The sequence below is a fragment of the Microcaecilia unicolor genome, chromosome 11 (assembly GCF_901765095.1).
Source record: "Microcaecilia unicolor chromosome 11, aMicUni1.1, whole genome shotgun sequence".
Classification (NCBI taxonomy): Eukaryota; Metazoa; Chordata; class Amphibia; order Gymnophiona; family Siphonopidae; genus Microcaecilia; species Microcaecilia unicolor.
The window spans coordinates 48185105-48204723 of record NC_044041.1 but is presented as its reverse complement, the minus strand read 5'-3'; the positions used below and the strand labels follow the sequence as shown (position 1 = coordinate 48204723).

General features: G+C 46.0%; 1 protein-coding gene across 1 annotated transcript in view; it reads left to right on the top strand.

Annotated features, from left to right (window-relative positions):
- Positions 1-18241, top strand: part of LOC115480456 (GTP-binding nuclear protein Ran) — a 29790-nt gene extending 11549 nt beyond the window's left edge. The window contains exons 4-6 of the mRNA XM_030219143.1: positions 2018-2205; positions 17517-17687; positions 17835-18241. Coding sequence (XP_030075003.1) covers positions 2018-2205; positions 17517-17687; positions 17835-17879 — 404 coding nt within the window. The 3' untranslated portion in view covers positions 17880-18241. The remainder of the gene's footprint in view (positions 1-2017; positions 2206-17516; positions 17688-17834) is intronic.
- Positions 18242-19619: the final 1378 nt, after the last annotated feature.

Here is a 19619-nt window from a genome sequence, read left to right as displayed (position 1 = left end):
GCGTTGAAACCAGTACGGGTCCTGTCGGACAATGCCACGGCTGTGGCCTATGTCAACCGCCAGGGAGGTACCAAGAGCGCCCCTCTAGCCAAGGAGGCCATGAATCTATGCCAGTGGGCGGAAGCGAACCTGGAACAGCTGTCAGCGGCCCACATTGCCGGAGTCATGAATGTCAAGGCGGACTTTCTCAGTCGCCATACCTTGGATCCCAGAGAGTGGCAGCTATCTGCTCAGGCGTTCTTGGACATCACGAAGCGCTGGGGCCAGCCGAGCCTAGATCTGATGGCGTCATCGGCCAATTGCCAAGTGCCGCACTTTTTCAGCAGAGGACGGGACCCTCGATCCCTGGGAGTAGATGCTCTTCTCCAACAGTGGCCGACACAGGAGCTTCTCTATGTGTTCCCGCCCTGGCCCATGTTGGGCAGGGTGCTAGACCGGGTGGCAAAGCATCCGGGCCGGATAATCCTGGTGGGTCCGGACTGGCCCAGACGTCCCTGGTATGCGGACTTGATCAGGCTCTCAGTGGACGATCCTCTGCGGCTGCCAGTGGAGCAGGGCCTGTTGCATCAGGGTCCCATGGTGATGGAGGATCCCTCCCCCTTTGGTCTTACGGCCTGGCTATTGAGCGGCCACGTCTGAGAAAGAAGGGCTTCTCAGACAAGGTCATCGCCACTATGCTAAGAGCGAGGAAGCGCTCTACTTCTACTGCTTACGCCAGGGTTTGGCGTACCTTTGCAGCATGGTGTGAAGCAGGCTCACTTTCTCCCTTCACTGCTCCAATTTCTTTAGTGTTGGCGTTCCTGCAAGAAGGTCTGGAGAAAGGCCTGTCGCTCAGTTCCCTTAAGTCCAGGTAGCGGCTCTGGCTTGCTTTAGGGGCCGCCTGAAGGGTGCTTCCCTGGCTTCGCAGCCAGATGTGGTGCGCTTTCTCAAGGGAGTTAATACCTGCGCCCTCCTCTGCTCTCAGTGGTGCCTACGTGGAATCTCAACCTGGTGCTAAGAGCCTTGCAGAAGCCGCCTTTTGAACCCTTGTCAAGGGCATCTCTGAAAGACCTGACTTTGAAAGCAGTCTTTTTGGTGGCTATCACTTCAGCCAGAAGAGTTTCCGAGCTCCAGGCACTCTCATGTCGAGAGCCCTTTCTGCAGTTCACTGAGGCAGGAGTGTCTATTTGCACAGTGCCTTCCTTCCTGCCCAAGGTTGTTTCTCGCTTCCATGTGAATCAGCAGCTCTGTCTCCCTTCCTTTCGTAGGGAGGACTACCCAGAGGAATACTCTGCTCTCAAATATCTGGATGTGAGACGAGTCATCATCAGATATTTGGAAGTGACCAATGATTTCCGGAAGTCGGATCATCTGTTTGTCCTGTTTGCAGGTCCTCGTAAGGGTCTGCAGGCTGCTAAGCCTACAGTGGCAAGATGGGTCAAGGAAGCCATTGCAGCGGCTTATGTGGCCGCGGGGAAGGTGCCGCCTATCCAGCTGAAGGCTCACTCCACTAGAGCTCAGGCGGCCTCGATGGCAGAGGCCGGGTCCGTCTCCTTGGAGGAGATTTGCAAGGCGGCAACTTGGGCATCGGCCCATACCTTCTCTAGGCATTACCGCTTGACTGTGGCTGCTCGGGCGGAGGCCCGGTTTGGAGCTTCAGTGTTGCGGTCAGGGATTTCTATGTCCCGCCCTGGGTGAGTACTGCTTCGGTACATCCCACCAGTCTATGGATTGATCAGCTATGATTAATGGAAAGAAAATTATCAGGTATGATACATAATTTTACCTTACTGCTCTGTTATGAAGGCATAGTTCACATCATATGCAGAGGCATGGATTTATTTCCAGCATCCTGGAGATATGAAAATCAAAAGTTCAAACACTACTTTTGCCCTGTGTGCACTTGTTTTTTACATTCATCATAAATTTAACGAGCATTTAATGCACGTATCTATCAACGGCTTTAAAGGGGGTAAGCTTGAACTCTTATCTTACATTCTAAAATATTAACTGTTTTCTTCTGTACAACCTTTTTCAGCTCAGTGTGCTATCATTATGTTTGATGTCACATCAAGAGTTACATACAAGAATGTTCCTAACTGGCATAGAGATCTGGTACGAGTATGTGAAAACATCCCTATTGTGTTGTGTGGCAACAAAGTGGATATTAAGGACAGGAAAGTCAAGGCAAAATCCATCGTCTTCCATAGGAAAAAGAACCTTCAGGTATGATTGACATAAATTTATATAATTTAGGTGAGGGGCTAAGCTCCTGGCCTAAAGCTTTAGTACCTCAGTTGTCATTGCTGCTGAGAACTTAGTTGAATGGTTGCATCCCTCTGGAGATACCAGCCCTTCAAATGGAGGGCTGAGCACCATGCTTCTTTAATGGGGGTATGGGGAAAAGAAGCATCTGGTGAGCAGACCCTTGGTACCTTCCAAGCTTTGATGATCCCCTTTTGACTCATGGTCACCTTTTAACATTGACTGTGCCATCCCTTTTGTATGCCTGATATATTCAATATTACATCACTGCTTAGGGGGCCTTCTAGAGTGGGGAATTTTCTTCTAGGAAAACAGCTTTACTTCAATACAAACTGTTGGGCCTCTTTAAAGGAAAAAGAGCTGCAAGTATTTTCAGTAATTAAAAAGTAGTAGGCTAAAAGACCTTTAAGGGTTTAAGGGGGTGAACTTGGGTGTACTTAGGAAATTCTTTATAGAAAAACTGGCACACAGAACAGTCCTCCAGGGTGTGATGAAAAGGATGAATCCAGATTAGAGCATGGGACAAGCACAACTTGAAGAGGGGATTCTAAAGCTGAACAGGTGTAGGTCTCTAGTGATTTGAAGGTAAAATGGCGGTGGGGAAAAGGTGATTTCATAAGTGGTGGTAGAAAATATAAAGGGGGTAGGGGCTGGTCAGTATTCCATCCCCTTCATTATCCCCAAAGATCTTCAGACCCTTTGCACCTCAAAGTAGAAAGAGATATTGAAAAGTTCTCAGGCTTTGGGGACACTTTAGTCAGGATAGAGGTGGTAAGATGTGGGGAAGCCTTGCCTCGCTGGTTGACGGGCATACCTGCACGTTCCTATCTGAGCCATCAAAATCCTGTATTTTTGTTTTCAGAGAATGTTTGGTCTTTGCATTCCTTTTTGATCTAGTCAGGGTACTGAGCATGCTCAGAGGTGATGGTTGTGGCGGCAGCACTGAAACAAGCAGGGATCCTGATTCATCCGTCTTGGATAATTGAGTATCAGAAGTTATTTCAGGAAAGCAATGAAGTTTCAGCACAGGTAATTGACCTATTAGTAGATCTGGGGTGTCAGTACAGCCAAAAGTCAGGTTACAGCTCAAATCATAAATATTTGCGAGTGGTTCGGTGCTCAAAAGGGGAACGTTCTTAGATTAAGACCTAAAGTTGCATGGACAGATCTGTAACTTGTAACAGTGAGATAAGGTTTGGAATATTGGTAGGATTGTTTAGAGTAGAGCTTAATTCTGGCTTTGCTAGCAGTTCAAGTAGTGGCAATTTTCAGGATACAGGGATTGGTAGAGCATTTCTGGCATTTCTTACTTGGGATCAGGTTCATTTTAGAGAGTTAAGGCCTTGCTTCCTTGGCTTTCACTATATCCTTGATGTGGTGCAGATGTTCTTTGGAAAAGATTATACTTCTTTCAAAGTTTTTCCTTTAAACACAGTATTCTTACTATCTTCTGTTCTCTTAAAGGAATTGTGGAGTTTCATGCCTTTCCTTTTAGGGAATATCTTATGTCTGTGTTGTCACCCCATCCTGTTCCTCACTTTGACAGCAATTGATCTGGTGGTTCTGTAGTTTTTTCGGAGGCAGCCATTGAGCTACCTTTTTGTTCTCCCTCCGAATACCTTGGTACACTTTGGAGAAGGAGCAAGACTTTGGAAAGAGGTTGGTAAGCACAAAGGCAAAGCAGTTTTGAAGGTCAGTCTCATGTTGATGAGGATGGATTCTGAGGTGCAGATATCTTCATTACAGTTTAGCCTTATTCCTCTTTAGTTTTGCGGTGGCCTCTCTCTGCTGCATGCCTTTTTAAAAGATGTTTTTGAGATGTTGCCTGTGGCGCACATATCTTGATCGGTCTTTCTGTATCCTGCCCTTAGCTTCTTCTTTGGTACATCCCACACATCTGGATTGGTCTGGAGGGATGCTGAAGGTGAAATTAGATATTACTTGCCAATTTTCTTTAGTTCCTCCATACATGTCCAAAACCCTCTTTCAGTTGATACGGTGGTTATCTACTTTAATTCTGTGCATAGTTCAGTTTTCAGTTATTTCTGCCATAGTTTTCTAGCCTTCACATGTACTTTAGACTTAAATGGATGTTTTCTTGTTCTTCAGCTTGGCTGTCAAAATAGTTTAGTGGGGAGATTGCCCAGGGTTCTTAACTGAAAGTCCCTAATTAATAGGACCGCTGCTTTTTAATATATTTATAAAGGATTTAGAGATGGGAGTAACTAGCGAGGTAATTAAATTTGCTGATGACAGTTATTCAATGTTGTTAAATCGCAACAGGATTGTGAAAAATTACAAGAGGAGCTTACGAGACTGGGAGACTGGGCGGCTAAATGGCAGATGACGTTTAATGTGAGCAAGTGCAAGGTGATGCATGTGGGGAAAAAAAGAACCCGAATTATAGCTACGTCATGCAAGGTTCCACGTTAGGAGTTACGGACCAAGAAAGGGATCTGGGTGTCGTCGTCGATAATACACTGAAACCTTCTGCTCAGTGTGCTGCTGCGGCTAGGAAAGCAAATAGAAAGTTGGGTATTAGGAAAGGAATGGAAAACAGGTGTGAGGATGTTATAATGCCGTTGTAGCGCTCCATGGTGCAACCGCACCTTGAGTATTGTGTTCAATTCTGGTCGCCGCATCTCAAGAAAGATATAGTAGAATTGGAAAAGGTGCAGCGAAGGGGACTACTACTACTACTATTTAGCATTTCTATAGCGCTACAAGGCGTACGCAGCGCTGCACAAACATAGAAGAAAGACAGTCCCTGCTCAAAGAGCTTACAATCTAATAGACAAAAAATAAAGGAATCAAATCAATTAATGTGTACAGGAAGGAGGAGAGGAGGGTAGGTGGAGGCGAGTGGTTACAAGTCAAAAGCAATGTTAGACTAAAATGATAGTGGGGATAGGACGACTTCCCTATGAAGAAAGATTAAGGAGGCTAGGGCTATTCAGCTTGGAGAAGAGACGGCTGAGGGGAGACATGATAGAGGTATATAAAATAATGAGTGGAGTGGAACAGGTGGATGTGAAGCATCTGTTCACGCTTTCCAAAAATACTAGGACTAGGGGGCATGCGATGAAACTACAGTGTAGTAAATTTAAAACAAATTGGAGAAAATTTTTCTTCACCCAACATATAATTAAACTCTGGAATTCGTTGCCAGAGAAAGTGGTGAAGGTGATTAGCTTAGCTGAGTTTAAAAAGGGGTTGGGACGGTTTCCTTAAGGACAAGTCCATAAACCGCTACTAAATAGACTTGGGAAAAATCCACAATTCCAGGAATAACGTATAGAATGTTTGTACGTTTGGGAAGCTTGCCAGGTGCCCTTGGCCTGGATTGGCCGCTGTCGTGGACAGGATGCTGGGCTCGATGGACCCTTGGTCTTTTCCCAGTATGGCATTACTTATGTACTTATGTAGTTCAGTCTCCATCTGCTGACAGGAGAAGGTAAACTTGTACATTTGGACTGGCCTGAAGGGACTGAAGTTAAGCAAATTGGATATCTAATTTCCTTTTGGGTGATCAAGGATGTGCACTTGTATGGATTACTTTGGGGATTTCATTGGTTTTTGATAGACTGAACATCTGAGGATGGGGCCCCCAAGGTGGTGGTTTGTATTTAAGACTGGATGAGGGATAGACAAGATAGTAATCATAAATGAGGAAAGCAATGGCATTTAGTGGGGTCTCTGGTAACTGTTCCAGCAGGGCAGGTTCTATTCAGTCATTTTGCAGAGGGGTTTGGAGATTTGCCTTTGCAGATGACATGATCTGCAGTAGATTAAGTGATTGCAGAGCTCAAGGAATGGCCAATGCAGAAATCAGTTGTGCATTTAGTTGAGTGGTACCCCAGTGGGGGGAATGAGGTCAGATAATTGTCCCAAAATCTCTTGGTCAGATTTGTATCTCGGATAGGAAGCTTAAGATGGTGGCCAGAGCCTGAAGCATGATTGGGTACAGGTACATAGGAAGAGGCATAATCAGCATGGAAGTCTTTGGGTTATTGAGACTTCATCTGGGGAAACTGGTTCTCAAAAAAGATGGGCTGAACTCTTCTAGAGAAGTAGTACAGATTTTGCATCAAAAGACATTTGATTTAAGGACTTAAAGAACTAATTTGATAGGCACAGGAAGCATTTTTCCCCCCTGTGGAAATGTTCTACTTAAAAGTATATCCCTATCTAGTCTGGTCTTGGCAGATATCTGCAAGGAATTTTTTTTGCATGTATAATCTTTATTGCATGTCGGTCTCGTGTATATTATGGTTACCCTGAAAACCAGTGTGTTATGGTATGAGGTTTCATAGGGCTAGATAAGGAGTCCTTTAGGTGGATGCATGGAATGGGTTCCCAGTAGAAAATCTAGGATGGGATAGGAACCTATGTAGATTAAGGTAGGCTATAATTGCAAATAGCAGTTATGAGGGGAGAGAGTTGTCAGCGTGTGCAGCATCACAGTAGGCATGAATATGACCAAAGTAAACCTAATGAAGATTTAGGAATGTGCGTGCTGATCTTTTAGTATTTCTGGGTGGCAAGTCTATGAGGTCTGACATGTAAACCGGGGCGTCACAGTAAATGATTTTATGAACCAAGGTGCAGACCTTTGAACGTAATATGTTCTTTGAGTGGGAGCCAAGGCAGTTTTTCTCTTAGGGGCTTGGCGCACTCATATTTTGTCTTACCAAATATGAGTCTAGCTGCAGTATTTTGGGCTGTTTGAAGCTTCTTTATGATTTGTTCTTTACAACCAGCATAGAGTGCATTGCAGTAGTCTGTGACTTAGTACCATTGATTTGTACCAGGCTGCGAAAAGTTTCTCCTGGGAAGAAAGGTTTATTCCTTGTCATCAGCAGCTGATGAATCCATTACGAATGGGTTGTGTCCACCTACCAGTAGGGGGATATAGAGAACACTGAAAACCATAGTGCCTCTAGGACGGCTAGCTCCATCTGCCGCTCAGTATTTCTCTATCTCCCAGTAGGGTTGGATGCAGCTTGTTCAGCTCCTTGAAGATTCTGCCTGGGTTGGCTCCTGTGCTTTTGCCAGTTGTAGCAGGGGTGTTGTGGCTAAGTGGAGCCCACTTTAAAGGCACATAGGTTCGCCTTTCCCTGCCTTTCCCACCCTCTTCTGCTTCGGGAGTACCTCTGTAGCTGTTTGCCTCCAAATTACTCACAGCGTTTAAAAAAAAAAAAAATCACGCTTTGACAGTGCTGCTATTTCTGAGGCTTTTCCTGACTGTGCAGCGTGACCAGAGCTTGTGGACTCGGTCCTTTGAGGTAAGAGCAGTACTCAGCTCCTCCAGGGAGGGCCCACGGATGACGTTCCGATCGGGGTGATTTTGGCGCAAGTCCGCCATTTTGAATTTTATTCTGTCATTTTTCAGCGATGGCTGCTGATGGAGTTAAGCGCTGTTCCCGTTGTGGCAAGCGCAGATCAGCAGTGGGGCTCTGTAAAACGTGCTGTTTAGACGGTAGAGCCAGTACGAGCTTGGCGAGCGATGATCCATCCCGCTCGATGGAGCTGGCAGAGGGCGCCATCTTGGAAGCGCAGCATGGCTCGACCCCCGCGGTTGCAGAGGAGTCTGAGAGCAGAGGGGGGGCCGAGGCTACCGAAGGAGCTCCGTTCCCTGTGGCTCCTAATTCGGAGACGGGAGGTCAGGGTGGGTTTTTCTCCCCCGAGTTTGTGCTTATTTTACATAAAGCCTTCATGCTGAAAAGAGCTCTGCCGCAGGTGGCTGACACTGCGTTGCTACCTGGTCCCCCTCCGACTGATGATGGCCCGGGGCTGATGTCAGACGTGGATTCCCCTGAGCATTGGATGCACGCTAAGCATAGACGGGTAAATTCCCCGTCGGAGAGTGGGCCCCCCCCCCCCCCGCGTGGTCGGGCTGTGGTGACTCTGAGGGATCTGGCAGGCCTTCATGGTCTGAGGAGCCAGAGGAAGGTGCCGGTTTGCCACTGGATCTGGATGATTCCACTGCGGTTCGGATTTTCCACCGCGATGAGCTGCCAGCACTTATTTCTGATGCCTTACAGGCCCTCTCTATTGATGATCCTGTTCAAGGCGAGGCCTCCTCTGGTAATCAGAGGATGGCAAGTACTAAGAAGCCTGCTCCAGCCTTTCCTTTACATGATTCCAGCCAAGAACTTATTTCTGCTCAATGGGCTGACCCTGAAGGGCCCTTGAAAGTGGCCAGGGCGATGGGGCATCTTTACCCTCTGAGTGAGAGCACTTGGCCCGTTTTGGGATGCCTAAAGTGGATGCCTTAGTCACGGCTGTGACAAAAAAGACCACCCTCCCAATAGAGGGAGGAGTTGCCCTGAAGGACATTCAGGACCGGTGGCTGGAATCAGCGCTAAAACGGTCCTTTGAGATTTTGGGCCTAGCCTTAAGGGCGTCTGTTTGCAGTTCTTATGCTGCTTGAGCCTGCCTCTCTTAGTTACAACAGGCAGTGGAACAGCCCGTGGATGGTGCAGAGTCCCTCGCTGAGGTTGCACCACGCATGGAGTCGGCCTTGTCATTTTTAGCTGATGCCCTCTATGATCTGGTCAGAGCTTCGGCTAAACAGATGTCTGTGGCGGTGTCCGCCTGCCGCCTTCTATGGCTATGGCATTGAGCGGCTGACATGGCCTCTAAGCAAAGGCTGGTGAAGTTGCCCTTTCAGGGCCTTCTGTTATTTGGAGAGGATTGTTAAAGACCTGGGGGATGGTAAACCCTAGAGGTTACCTGAGGAGACTTTTTGCCCGGTTTTGGAGCTCAGAGGGGTGAGCAAGTCTTTGAGTGCTACACTTACTCATGGAGATGCTTTGATCTGTAATAGCCTCAGTCCTGCCAGGTAGTTTCTCACCTCATTGGACCTCAAGGAGGGTTATTTTCATATCCTGATTTGGCCTCCTCACAGGAGATTTCTCCATTTGCCATCCTGGGGGATCGTTACCAATTCATGGCCATGCCTTTTGGCCTCACCTATGCACCTCGCACATTTTCCAAAGTTATGTTGGTGGTTGCAGCCTTTCTTTGCAGACAAGGGGTCCTGGCCCCATCCATACCTGAACGATTGATTCAGACGCCGCCTTATCAAGAGCTTTCACAGTACACAGATAGTCCTGTCTCCTTTCTGCAGTGGTTTGGGTGGTGAATTGCAGCAAGTCATCTCACCCCCATCCTGATCCTGGAATTTCTGTGCTTTGATACCACAGTGGGGAAGGCTTCCATGGCATCATCTTCTTATGCTCAAACAGCAAATTCTCAGTCTTCTCTTGTCCCTGTCTGTGAGCTTGGGATTATGCTCTGGTTCTCCGTTCTATTGCAGCGACTCTGGATGTTGGGTAGTCATATGTGAAATCTCACATGCAGCCCCTACAGTCTTCCCTGTTGAGCCAGTGGTCTCTGGTCTTGGTGATCTATGCCCAGTTGGTGTCATGGAACGCCTCAAGCCAGATGGAGTCTGAGTGGCTTCTTCCTGTACACTCAGACAGGGTTGCCCTTACAGACTCCCAATTGGTGTCCTCACCTCCTAGACCAGCCTATTCGGGTGGGGAGTCCATTTTATCCACCACTCTGCGCAGGGCCAGTGGTCGAGAGTGGAGACGTCTGATCTATCAACAGATTGGAACTTTGAGCCATACAGAAAGCTCTCTTGGCCTTCATGCCTTCTCTTCGTGGGAGACCATTGCAAGTGCTCTGACAGTGTGACAGCAGTATCTTACATTAACAGACAAGGGGAACAGAGTCCCTAGCCCAGGAGGCACATCTTTTTCAGTGGGCAGAATTGAATTTTTCCAATTTCAGCATCCCACATCGTGTTTTCACTGAACTCGCAGGTGGACTTCATCAGCAGGATGTCTCTGGATCTGGGGGAATGGCAACTGTCAGACATGCATTTTGCCTAATTTCCAAGTGGTGGGGCCTTCATGTTCTGGACCTCAGGCATTCAGACTCAATGTGCAGGTCCACAGTTTCTACAGCTGTTTCAGGGAGGATGGGGAATGGAAAAAAAAAATCTATATTTTACTCACACCTTTTTAGTAGTAGCTCATTGTGAGTTACATGCAGGTACACTAGGTATTTCGTGTCCTTGGAGGGATCACAATCTGTTTATACTTCAGTGGAACAGATGCACCAGTAGAACTTTGGCCCTTGGATGGCCGCCTTTATGTTTCTTCCGTGGGAAGGGTGTTGCACATTCTTGTAGTTCCAGACTGGCATGGATGTCCTTGGTATGCAATGCAGTCCTCATCTATCGACAAGGACAGTTTCATCTTTTTTACCGAAGATTGTATCTCTTTTTCATGTCACTCTTCCTTTTTACAGGGAGATCTGTTCTGCAGAATACATTTCCTTGAGGCTTTTGAATGTGAAGAGTCCTTATGTGCTATCTTGCCACTACCACTGATTTCACATGTTCTGATCATTTTTGTCCTTTGCAGGACCTGGAAGGGTCTGCTGGCCTCCAAAATCAGTGGCTCTGGCTTAAGGGAGGCTATTTCTTCTGCTTAAATTCTTTTTTTATTTTTTATTTATAAGAAGTCTTTATTGTGCAATTCAAAAATACAGATTTGCTGCGATACAATAATAATGATGCACCTGTCCACAAATCTTACATAAACATAGGTAAAGCCAATACACTTTTCGTATATAACTGTAACATTCAAATACAAACCTTAGTAGACTTCGAGTTATTTTTCTTAAACTTTTCAATATTCGCTAATTATCCCCCCTGTGTCCTACCCGCCCCCCCCCCCCCCTTCCCATTTTCCCCCCCTTCCCTCCCTCCCATTTAATTTAGCGATGTAACCGTACAGGCTGCTGTCATGATAACATCACACTACAGAGTTTGCATAGCGATCAGAGAAATGTTTCCATATCGATTGCCATTTATTCATCTGGCGTTTTCTAACTGCTATCAACCTCTCCATCTCACACACATAGCTCAATTTGTTATGCCATTTTTTGATTGGCGGGACCCCTGTCTGTTTCCAATGGGAAGCTATGGTGACTCTGGCAGCCCCCAGTGCCTGTTGCACCAAGATTTGTTGGGGCTTCTTTAGTCCTGGTGGCTTTACTGAAAAGAGAGAGCTCAGGAGTCCACGGAATTGAACATCCCACCCACTGCTGTAACCGAGCATGTACTGACTTCCAAAATGCCCGAACTTTTACACATCTCCACCACACATGACCCATATTCCCTCTTTGTCCGCATCCCCTCCAGCACAGCCCGGAAGAATCCGGAAATATGCGCTGAAGGCGGTCCGGAGTGAGGTACCATCTGTATAATACTTTCATTGCATTTTCTTTAAATGGGACATGGCTATACACTCCGGCCACATGTCGCTCTATTCTCTCCCACTCAGTCTCCCCCAGGGCCATTCCAGTCTCTTTTTCCCAACTCTTCCTATGTAGAGTATAGCTAGGTACTTGTGCAGCGATACTGTGATATAATCGACTGATCAATCCCCGTGAGAAGGCAAATTTCTCACATATGTCTTCTAGGCATAACCGTTCCCTTTTTATGACCTTACGTACAGCCTCAGTTTTAAGGAAATGTGCTAATTGACAATAAGCAAATTCATCCCCATCCTCTATGGAGTATTTGATCTTCAGGGTTTCAAACGGGATCAGAGAATCCTCCTCAAACATCCGACCCCAATTGCTCAGGCCCTCCATATGCCACCGCTGAAAAACCCCCGTTTCGTTCCCGGGTAAAAACATGGGATTAAATGCTATAGGGGCCATACGTGTTAGTATACAACGCCCTTTTGGAAACATGCTATCCCAATAGTGGAGAGTGACACATATGGACGGACACATACCCTCCCTCAGCACTCTGAAAGGCTTAGGAAGCCACACAAGCGATCCCAAAGGCCTCGTCCCCAAGGAATGTTGTTCAATATGCACCCATTGTCTATCAGGGTAATTCTGATGCCATTCAATCGCAGCTTTCCCCTGAGCGGCCCTGTAGTACCATAGAAGATTTGGGACACCCAATCCTCCCTTTCTCCTAACTTGGTAGAGCAACTGGCGCGCTAAACGCGGACGTTTACCCGCCCAGACGAATCGCATAATAGAGTCTTGCATGGATGCAAGGAGTCGCCTGGGCAGCATTACAGGTAGCGCTTGAAATAGATATAACAGACGGGGTAGCACGTTCATCTTAACAATGGCTATCCTTCCGAACCACGAAACCTCCTGATCTCCCCAACGCTCTAGGTCTAGCTTGATGGTGCGGGTCAGCCCCTTATAATTGGCCTCGGTTAGTTCAGATAGATTGGAAGTAATATTCACCCCCAGGTATTTGATGTGTTTTGTAGCCCACCGGAACTGGTATTGTGCCTTCAAGGTCTCTACTATATCCTCTGGAAGTGAAACATTCAAAGCCTCCGACTTTGTCATATTGACTTTGAAACCAGAAACTGCTGAATATTCCTCTATAAGACACAGAAGGTTAGAGAAAGTGGGCACAGGACGAGTGACATATAATAAAATATCATCCGCGAAAAGAGCTGCCTTATGTGTTCTATCCGCTACTCGGGCCCCATACACTCCCGGATCTGACCTTAGTTTTGAAGCAAACGGCTCCATAACCATTGCAAATAAAAGGGGTGACAACGGGCATCCCTGCCTAGTTCCCCTTTGAAGTCCAAACAGATCTGAATTACTCCCATTGACCCGAACACACGCTTGAGGAGAATCATATAGTGCCTGGATCCATTTCCTGAATTGGGCTCCAAATCCCATGGCCTCCAGAACCTTATACATGAAGGGCCAATGGACCCTATCGAAAGCTTTTTCTGCGTCCAAGCTAAGTAGACACAGAGGCCGTTTAGTATTTTTTGCTAGGTATATAAGGTCCAGGGTACGCCTGATGTTATCTGTGGCTTTACGATGCGACACAAACCCAACCTGGTCGGGATGTATGAGTGTCGGCATCAATGGTGCCAGTCTGTTTGTCAGCACTTTAGCCAGTATTTTAACATCTGAGTTCAAGATTGAAATAGGTCTGTAAGAACCACAGTCAACCGGATCTTTATCTGGCTTAGGTAATACTGCAATCCATGCCTCCATCATTGAGGTGGGCAACTTCCCCCCCCTTCCCACCTGATTGAACAGGTCCGCGAGAAGTGGGGCCAGTTCAATTGCAAATTTCTTATAGAATTCATTCGGAAGCCCATCCAATCCAGGCGACTTACAGGAGGGCAAGCCACGCATTGCCTCCTGTACCTCAAGTGGAGTAACGGGTTTATCTAACAATTCTCGGTGCTGGAGTGTTAAGCTTGAAATCTCACTATCAGCCAGGTAGGTATCGATAGATTCCGAGGTGGGTGCGATCTCTTGTGTATACAATGTTTGATAAAATTCCCTAAAGCGTTTACGAATAAGGTCTGATTTATATATTGTGGATCCTGTGCCATCACGTACCTGCTTTACTGTACGATCAACTTTTTGTCTCTTTAATTTAATAGCCAGGAGCCGGCCAGCCTTATTGGCAAATTCGTATACTCCAGCCCTTAACCTCTCTCGGCCCATGTTAAGCTGCTCTGTGTAAATGGAGTCCAGCTTCATCCGTTCTCCACGCAGTTGGGTCAGTATGTGAGGTGATTTATTAGCTTTGTGTTGGCCCTCCATCACCTGTATCCGGTCCATACATCTCGCTATTTGGAGTTTACGTGCCCGCGAGCGTGTGCTTGCTAGTTTTAAAAAATAACCCCTTGAGACCGCCTTCATTGCATCCCACACAGTAGCTAAGGATGGGCCTGAATTAAGGTTGAACTCTAAGTATTCCTTCAACAGCTTTCTATAGCCGTCTTCCACCTCCTGTTCTAGCAACAAGCTCGTGTTCAGTGTCCATCTCCTATCTTTTATTTCCAATTTTATATTCGGCAAGGTGACCCATACAGGTGCATGGTCGGAGATCGTTATGTTGCCTATTCCAGCCGTTGGACCTTGCTCTACCAGCGAGACATCTACAAATATATGGTCAATACGAGAATAAGAATTGTGCACTGGGGAGTGATATGTATAATCTCTGTCCGCCACATGTGTCAATCTCCATAGATCTAGTGTACCTAGGGAATGTGCCAATGACGCCAGTGCTAGAGCCTCTCTTCTCCCCTCCGTATTGGTAGGTCCCGTTCTATCCAATTCTGGGTTAAGGACTGCATTAAAATCACCCCCCATTATTAAAGGGCCCTGCACAAATAAGGCTAGCAAATTCTTCACCCTAGTAAAGAACTCTGCCTGCCCACTGTTGGGGGCATATACAGATGCTATCGTTAAGTCAACCTGGTCTATTTGGACATGTAAGAATATAAACCGCCCTCCCGGGTCTTTCTTTATTCGTAGCACCTTTACCGCTACTGCTGAGTGGAACATTACAGCCACCCCTCTTTTTTTGGAGGCCTCAGATGAAGCACAATAGACCCCAGGGTATCCCGAGCAGGAGAGAAGTTTTTCATGCTTGCTTCGGAGGTGTGTCTCCTGCAGGAGAACCACGTGTGGCTTCAACTGTTGTAGCTCTTTATAGAGCTTCTGCCTCTTTTGGGGCATATTCAAACCTTTAACATTATAGGATATTATTTTTAATTCAGCACTCATTATTCAAGGTGTAAATAGCGTGCAACTTTGATATTGACAGCAGCTTTACATTCCAGTTTGCACCACAATATAAGCGTAAGAACATTTCAGTCACCCAGCATCTAGTACAGTCTATACATATGTTCCTTTCAGTCACCCCATCCCCCCCTTCTTTGACCTTACCCCAAGATCCCTTTCTTAATCGCATCCCTCCCTCCTCCCACTGTTCTCCCCCCTTCCCTACCCTCCCTTCTAGTTCCCAACCCTTAAAATCCCTCCTAGTTCCCCCATTCCCACCAGGTCTACCTGATTCCATCCCCCCACCAGACAGTGCCTTAGGCACCGAATGGGTTATCAGAGAAAGAAACCTCTCCAATCAGGTTGGCCACCCTTCCCCCTCCCTCACAAAACACAGCTCCCCTCTCTTTAGATTTATTGCTCATGATGCTATTCATCCGTGGCACACCCACCCCTTATAGGAGCATATACCACTTGAAAACTTTCCCACTTCCAGACAGTTTGATAAGTCCCATTATGCTGACATCAATACTTATAACAGAGTTTACCAGTGTACAAACCAATTCAGTTCCTTTATTTCTGAGTCTTCTGACCCACACGCTTCCATTTCTGCAAGCGAGCTTTCGTGGAAGGCGCTATCTCTGTTGGCAGCGCAGATGTCGGGGTCAGGCCTGCATCGTGTAAGATCTGCCATGCTTCAGAGACCCGGCGAAGCCGGAGCTGTTTGCCTTTTAATTCAAAACATACAGCAAAAGGGAAGCTCCAGCGATATGCAATTTTTTCCTTATTTAGGATCTCCAGGACTGGTTTCATTGCCCTCCTTTGAGCCAGCGTGTATAATGAAAGGTCTTGAAACACTGTAATCCGCGCTTCTTTATATTCTAGCGTGGTCAGTTGGCGAGCCCGCTGCCAGACCCGTTCCTTAAATGTGAATGATGTAAAGCGCACAATTATATCTCTAGGCCTGTTTGCCATTGTTTTACCCAGTGCCCTGTGTGCACGATCTATCTCCAACTCTCCAGGGGTGTAGCTCTCTCCCATGATGTGCTCGCAGAGAGTTCGCACGACAGTTGGGATATCTTCGCCGCCGCCATTTTCAGGTACTCCCCGAAATCTCAAATTGTGTCTGCGCCCTCTATTTTCTAAATCATCCAGCTTATATTGTAGCTCCTCAGCCTGGTCAGCCAGTTGACCGATGCGTGCGTCCATGGCCGCGTTAGCCTCTGCTTGCTCGTCGGCTCTCTCTTCTAGTGTCACCACGCGGCCTCCCAGCTCCCGTAGATCCATGCTAATGGAGTCCACGTGTTCCAGAATTTCCACCCTGGATGCCTTAATTTCTTCGCGTATTGCTTCAAGGCATTTCGCTAGATCTTTAGGGTAACTTTTCTTTTTAAGCGCCGAACTTCGCCGGTCCACGTGGGAAGACGCAGTGTCAGAGTCTGATGATTGCCGCTGCTCCGGAGAAGCATGGCGCGACAGGCCTTTCGCCGTCTGCCTTGTCGAGTGGCGCTCTCCCTCCCGCGTCTGCGAAGTCGCGATTTTGCTCATTATGTGGCGCGGGTTATTCCAACCTTGTCCACCCGATTTGGCACTTGATTTGTGATGGGGCACCACAGAAAACAGCTCTATTCAGCGGGGAAGTGCAGGAGCAAGAGTTTTAGGCAGCCATCTAATCTCGTGACGTCACTTCCTCTTTCTGCTTAAATTCTGAGGGGTAAACCTCCTCCCATGCATGTTAAGGCTCATTCTACCAGGTCTTTGACTTCTCATTGGCAGTGATCTGTAGGTCAGCAACGTCTTCATTTATTTATTAAGCATTACTATCTGGATGTGTCTGCTTCTTTCGGGGCCATGGTTCTCGCTGCAGGGGTATTGCAATTCCTGTCCTCTTTAGGATTGCTTTTGTACATCCCATTTGTCTGGACTGATCCTTGGGACGCAATGGAAGGAAAAATTAATTACCTGATAATTTTTTTTCCTTTAGTTCCAAAGGATCAGTCCAGAGCCTGCCCTTCTGTGATTTTGTGGTTTTTTTTTTTTTTTTTTTTTTTAATGTTCTGAGATTTTGTTTGTATTCTGGTTCCATTATTTATAGGGCAAGAGTTTTGCCCTTTCTAGAGGCTGGAGTTTTTTTTCTTTTTCTTTTCTCTGGAAGTCTTTGGTTGCTATCCACACTTGGTGTTCTGTCTCCACCTGCTGGCAGATGGTCACAGCCCATTTGTCTGGACTGATCCTTTGGGACTAAAGGGAAGAAAATTATCAGGTAACCTTTCCATCACATACCCTGAAGGGTGAAACAAAGGATTCTGAACAGTCTTCATATGTGATACCTAAATTGAGATCTGAATACAGAAAATTAATTCAATAGTTTACATTTTCTGGAGTTTCTCTACATACCATACTTACTAACATGAAGTATAATGTAACCAGGGATCACCGGACATGCTTTTTCTTCCCCCCTGGTTTACTAAGCCATGCTAGCAGCTGCCATGCGCTAATGCCGACAGCCCATTAACTTTGAATTGGCTGTGTCTGCTTTGCTGTACAGCACCTGCTAGTACAGCTTAGTATATGGGGGTGGGGGGAGAGTGTCTTAAAAGTTTCCTGTTGTACAGAATGCTCATTGCTTTTGTATTAAGTTTGGATTTTTTTTTGTTTGTTTTGTTTTTTAGTACTACGATATCTCAGCCAAGAGTAACTACAACTTTGAGAAGCCCTTCCTTTGGCTTGCCAGAAAGCTAATCGGTGATCCTAATTTGGAGTTTGTAGCCATGCCTGCTCTTGCACCACCAGAGGTAGTTATGGACCCAGCATTGGCAGCACAATATGAGCAAGATTTACAGGTAACTTTACTTTGTGAAATTGTTTAGATGTTATCCTCTTGGAATAAGTGGGTTCAGAGATATCTCACTACTTACAAAGTGGGCATTAACTCCCAGTACAAACCATCTTAAATTGGTATTGTTTTATTTCCTCCCTTCCCCCCATAGATTGCTCAGACTACTGCACTGCCAGATGAAGATGATGACCTGTGAGGGAATGAAGCTGGAGCCCAGCGTCAGAAGTCTAGTTTTATAGGCAACTGTCCTGTGATGTCAGTGGTGCAGCGTGTTTGCCACTTTATTATCTAGCTGAGCAGAACATGTGCTTAATCTTTGGGATGCTAAAGGAGATGAATGGGCTTCGGAATGAATGTGGCAGTAAAAAAAAATTCCTTCATATTTTGGACCTGCATATTTAGCTGTTTTGGACTGCGATTACTTATCCTTGAGTTTTCATATCTAATTTAAGACTGCTACAGTCACATCACAGTATTCAGTGGTGATCTTGTTTGTTCCTATCATTCCCATTCCTTTTTTGTTTAGATCATAATAAAAGTTGTATTTCAAATATCTAAGCACCTGAGCTTTCATACATTGTTGGAAGTTTTTTAAGAATGCATCTTTTTAACGTTCTGAAATGCTAATCTAATATTGCTGATGACCTGCTTTCTGTGGCGTTAGTGCATTCCTTTTTGTCCTAACATAGCCCTTAATTGTATAGATTATGCTCGTCTGCCAGCAGATGGAGACAGACCAATAAGCTGCAAGCACTTCCTTTATGAAAGGCTATGTGCAGCCTATAGGCCAGCAGTTTTCTGGCTTCAGCAAAAGGCAGAGAGCATTCCTTGCAGTTCTGGACTAGGCTGGTATTTGCTCCAGTACCCTGTTGGCAGACTGGTCATGGTTGAACTGAGGCAGAAGATTCAGGACTGCTCCTTGGGGGGGATAACGTTGGAGTCCAGGTCCTTTGTTTATACCAGCTGGACTTCTTTTGGCTTCTACTTGAGCCCCTCATTTCTTGAGCACTAGTTACACATCACATGCATATGTTTTTTTTAGAAAAAGAACATGCTTTCTCACCATGAGTTACTAAGTCAAATTTCAGTAAATGTGCAGAAATGTACTATTGCCTGGTTTTCAATACATTAATGCTATTGTCACATACCTTGTAAAATACAAGACTCAACTTGGTTTTAAACATTTAGCAAAAACTTCTATTTTAGTAGCTCTGTTTGTTACTATTACTACTACAAAGGAAAGGGTAGTTTCAGTTAACAATTTCTTCAAATGTGTTCTCACAAGCACAAACATATCAGACTTGTATTCTGCTTTTAATGCAGTGTTGATCACATTGGTAAGTCCTTCCGTGTAGTTTGTAATCAGTTCATCAGTGTTTGTCTTGTACACCTTCTGCATTGCAACCCAGACTAGACTATTAAGTCTAGGTTGTTGGGTGGTCAGAGTGTTGGAATGAAGACCTGTGTTTAGCAGAAGCTGAACCGTGGTGGCCTTTTCTTTTTTTTTTTTTTTAAATCCACATTTTCTGAAAAATACTTGTGCAAGTTACAAGTATCTATAAATGACCTAGAGATGGGAATAACTAGTGAGGTAATTAAATTCGCCGATGACACAAAATTATTCAGGGTCGTCAAGTCGCAGGAGGAATGTGAACGATTACAGGAGGACCTTGCGAGACTGGGAGAATGGGCGTGCAAGTGGCAGATGAAGTTCAATGTTGACAAGTGCAAAGTGATGCATGTGGGTAAGAGGAACCCGAATTATAGCTACGTCTTGCAAGGTTCCGCGTTAGGAGTTACGGATCAAGAAAGGGATCTGGGTGTCGTCGTCGATGATACGCTGAAACCTTCTGCTCAGTGTGCTGCTGCGGCTAGGAAAGCGAATAGAATGTTGGGTGTTATTAGGAAGGGTATGGAGTCCAGGTGTGCGGATGTT